The 3,347-nt window shown below is 36.5% G+C and overlaps 1 protein-coding gene across 10 annotated transcripts in view; it reads left to right on the top strand.

Moving 5' to 3' along the window:
- The window catches only part of LOC106875408 (serine/threonine-protein kinase PAK 1), a 189,948-nt gene that overhangs the window by 172,082 nt on the left and 14,519 nt on the right, over window positions 1–3,347 (top strand). For all 10 annotated transcript variants that reach the window (XM_014923521.2, XM_014923522.2, XM_014923523.2 and 7 more), the window contains 3 exons: window positions 535–710; window positions 1,966–2,152; window positions 2,280–2,372. In XM_014923521.2, coding sequence (XP_014779007.1) covers window positions 535–710; window positions 1,966–2,152; window positions 2,280–2,372 — 456 coding nt within the window. The remainder of the gene's footprint in view (window positions 1–534; window positions 711–1,965; window positions 2,153–2,279; window positions 2,373–3,347) is intronic.

The raw sequence follows: 3,347 nt of genomic DNA, 5'->3' as shown, positions 1-3,347 counted from the left end.
TGGATATTAGACAGTTACCCAGAATAACAAATTACTGGAGCGATCAGGAACCTTTTGGCGATGAATATATTTCCAGTATTATGAACGAGTACGATTCGTGAAGCTGAACCAATATTTACATGAGAGACACTAGCAGTACACCCCCCCACACACACACACCCAGTACGTGGAGAACTTTGAGACAAAAATTATGCAATAGAATTGATTAAGAACCCTTTCTTTAATTATGTTCCAAATATCACATTAATATGTTGATAAATAAAAAAGTTACAGGTGTTTAATGAGACTAGTCTAAATTCATGATTATTTTAGAATTTAATTGAAACTCATGAGGGGTGTATTTTGGTCAGAAATATAGTAACGAAAGGGTTAAGCAACACTAATAATAAATGAAAAAACATAAAAATAAACAAGCTTTTGATGGTTTTATAGATATTTCAAAATTATGAAGCTATGATACTAGGTGTTTCCATTATTTTGTCCAACCCATGTATATATATATATATTATATATATGTATGTATGTCCTTTCCAGTATACTAAACCAATTGAGCCTGAAGACAAGACCAATGGTGCTACACAAGGTGGTCAGAAGGAGAAGCCGAAAAAGAAGAAGATGAGTGATGAAGAAATTGTAGAAAAACTGCGGACCATAGTAACTATAGGAGACCCAAATAGGAAATATACAAAAATGGAAAAAATTGGTCAAGGGTAAGTTCTATCTGCTGCCACCACCATTATCATCATCATCATCATCACCACCACATTAATTTCAGCGCCTTCATTATAGTTAAGAATGTCATGTTTATAAACACTATCATAACATCATCATCATCACCATTGTAACCAAAACATCTTAGTTGGTGGCAACTTCTCTGAGTTATCAAAATAATATTGAAATATGTCCAGTGTTGTCTTCCATACTTATCAGGAAAATTAAAACAATATCCATCTTTGATTAACCCTGTTTCTCCCTCACCTGTATTAATTCATAATGCCCATTGCCATCTCCATTTCACATCCACTTTTCCATGCTTGCATAGGTCAGATGGAATTTGTTGAGGCAGCTATTTTTATAGTTGGGTGCTCTTCCTATTACCACCCTTCACTTGTTTTTCAAGCAAAGGTGATATTTCCCTATAGTCAGGTATATTTTTCATGGATGACTAGAAATGAACAACACTGCTTACAACCATCACATGATATCTTGGCAAGGGTACACACAAACATGTACCTTATACATATACTTATATGCATACTTATACACACACAATGGATTTCTTTCAGAAAACACTTGCCCAAGGTGCCATGTAGTAGGATTAAACCTAAGACCAAATGGTTAGGAAGCAAGCATCTAAACCTCACAACCACACCTGTGCTCTCAAGGTGTTGCTGCCATCAGTGCCACACCACTAATTTCTACACCTCCATTATAATAGTGTCATGTTTGTAAATGCTACCATATGACCATCATGATCATCATCATTACCAACATCATGTTTTATTTTCAATACTCTCTGTATTGAATAGTTTGGCTCTAACTAACCTTTGAAATATAGAAATGGTAGAATATGTACCAGTAATATACTGTGGTCAGTGTCATCATCTATATCTCTTATGTTGGTTTCAATTTAATAGTAATTTAATGAACATAAACCCTGCCTCCTCTCTGACATTCTAGTTTTTGTAACCTCTGTTTCTCAAATACAAAAGTGTCTCATTTTAAAGAGTCTGTATTTTAATTAAAACATTTGGTTATAACTTTAAAAACATTTTATTAGTTTATGTTACAAAGACTGTAAGAAAGTCATTTTACTAAATTTTTTTTAATTTTTTAATTATTTCCAAAATTAATTAAAACATTCTGTAGAACTATTGGTAATGAAAGTATTAAAGTTATTTTAAATTTGTAAAATTATTTTTGTATTGCTGTATTATTATTTTTTATATTTCGTTTTACTTTCAGTGCGTCAGGAACTGTTTTTATTGCTATAGAAATTGCAACTGGTCGGGAAGTTGCTATTAAAACAATGAATCTTTCTCAGCAGCCGAAAAAAGAACTTATTATCAATGAAATCCTCGTCATGAGGGAAAACCAAAATCCAAATATTGTAAACTATTTGGATAGTTATTTGGTTGGTGAAGAGTTGTGGGTAAGTTATTTCGTTTTATGGAATTAGGTCTGTTGTTTATACATCACTGTATTACTTTTCTATACAAAGTAAATTGTCTTGAGACTCCTGTACTAAGTCGTTACCAAATGATTAATTATATACACAGGTGGTGATGGAATATCTTGCTGGAGGTTCATTAACAGACGTTGTCACAGAAACCTGTATGGACGAAGGTCAAATAGCAGCTGTCGGACGAGAGGTAAGTAGTGAAGAGTTCACGGGTTGGTTTGGTTTAATCACTAATACACTACATCTTCATGCACACACTAACAATGTTTATCATTGTATAGGATTCATATTCTGTGTCTCTATCTTTACTGCTTCCACCCTCTGTCTTTCGCACCATCACATACACAGTCTCTCTCTCTCGCTCTCTCACCTTCACTGTATATATTTGTGTAATGTTACAGAAGACAGGGCCACCCTGAATTCAGGGTGTCACGTAAAAAGCATTGGTGTGGGTGATGGTGCCCCATAAAAAGCACCCAGTATACTTTGTAAAATAGTTGGCATCAGGAAGAACATCCAGCTGTAGAAACCAAGCCAAAACAGGCTATAGAACCTGGTGCAGCCCCTCACATTACCACTTCCTGTCAAACCATCCAACTCCTGCTAGCATGGAAAATGGATGTTAAATGTTGATGATGATGATGATGATGTCATCATAATTATCTCTTAACGTTTATGTTTCCTGGTGGCATGAGTTGGACTCTGTGTGTGTGTGTGTGTGTGTGTGTGTGTATGCAACATCATCATCATCATTTACTGTCTGTTTGTATGTCTCTTCACCTCTCTTCACTCCTACTTCTCTTCCTACTTCTCTTCCCACTTCTCTTCCTACTTCACTCCAACTTCTCTTCCTACTTCTCTTCCTACTTCTCTTCACTCCAGCTTCTCTTCCTACTTCTCTCCACTCCCACTTCTCTTCACCCCTAGTCTTTCTCTCCTCTCTCTTACTCTCTCTCACTCTCTTCTCTCGTACTCCCCCCCCTCTCTCACTCCTGCTCTCTACACTCTTACTCTCTCACTCTCTTTCTCCCCCCCATACCCTCTTCCCTCTCTCACTCTCTTTTTCTTCCTCTCTTTCTCCCCCCCATACCCACCTTCCCTCTCTTATACCCACCCTCTCTCCTCTCTTCCTCTCCCCTCCCATACCCATCTTCCCCCTCTCTTA

The sequence above is a fragment of the Octopus bimaculoides genome, chromosome 19 (assembly GCF_001194135.2).
Source record: "Octopus bimaculoides isolate UCB-OBI-ISO-001 chromosome 19, ASM119413v2, whole genome shotgun sequence".
NCBI classification, from domain to species: domain Eukaryota; kingdom Metazoa; phylum Mollusca; class Cephalopoda; order Octopoda; family Octopodidae; genus Octopus; species Octopus bimaculoides.
This window is presented reverse-complemented; position numbering and strand designations above follow the sequence as displayed.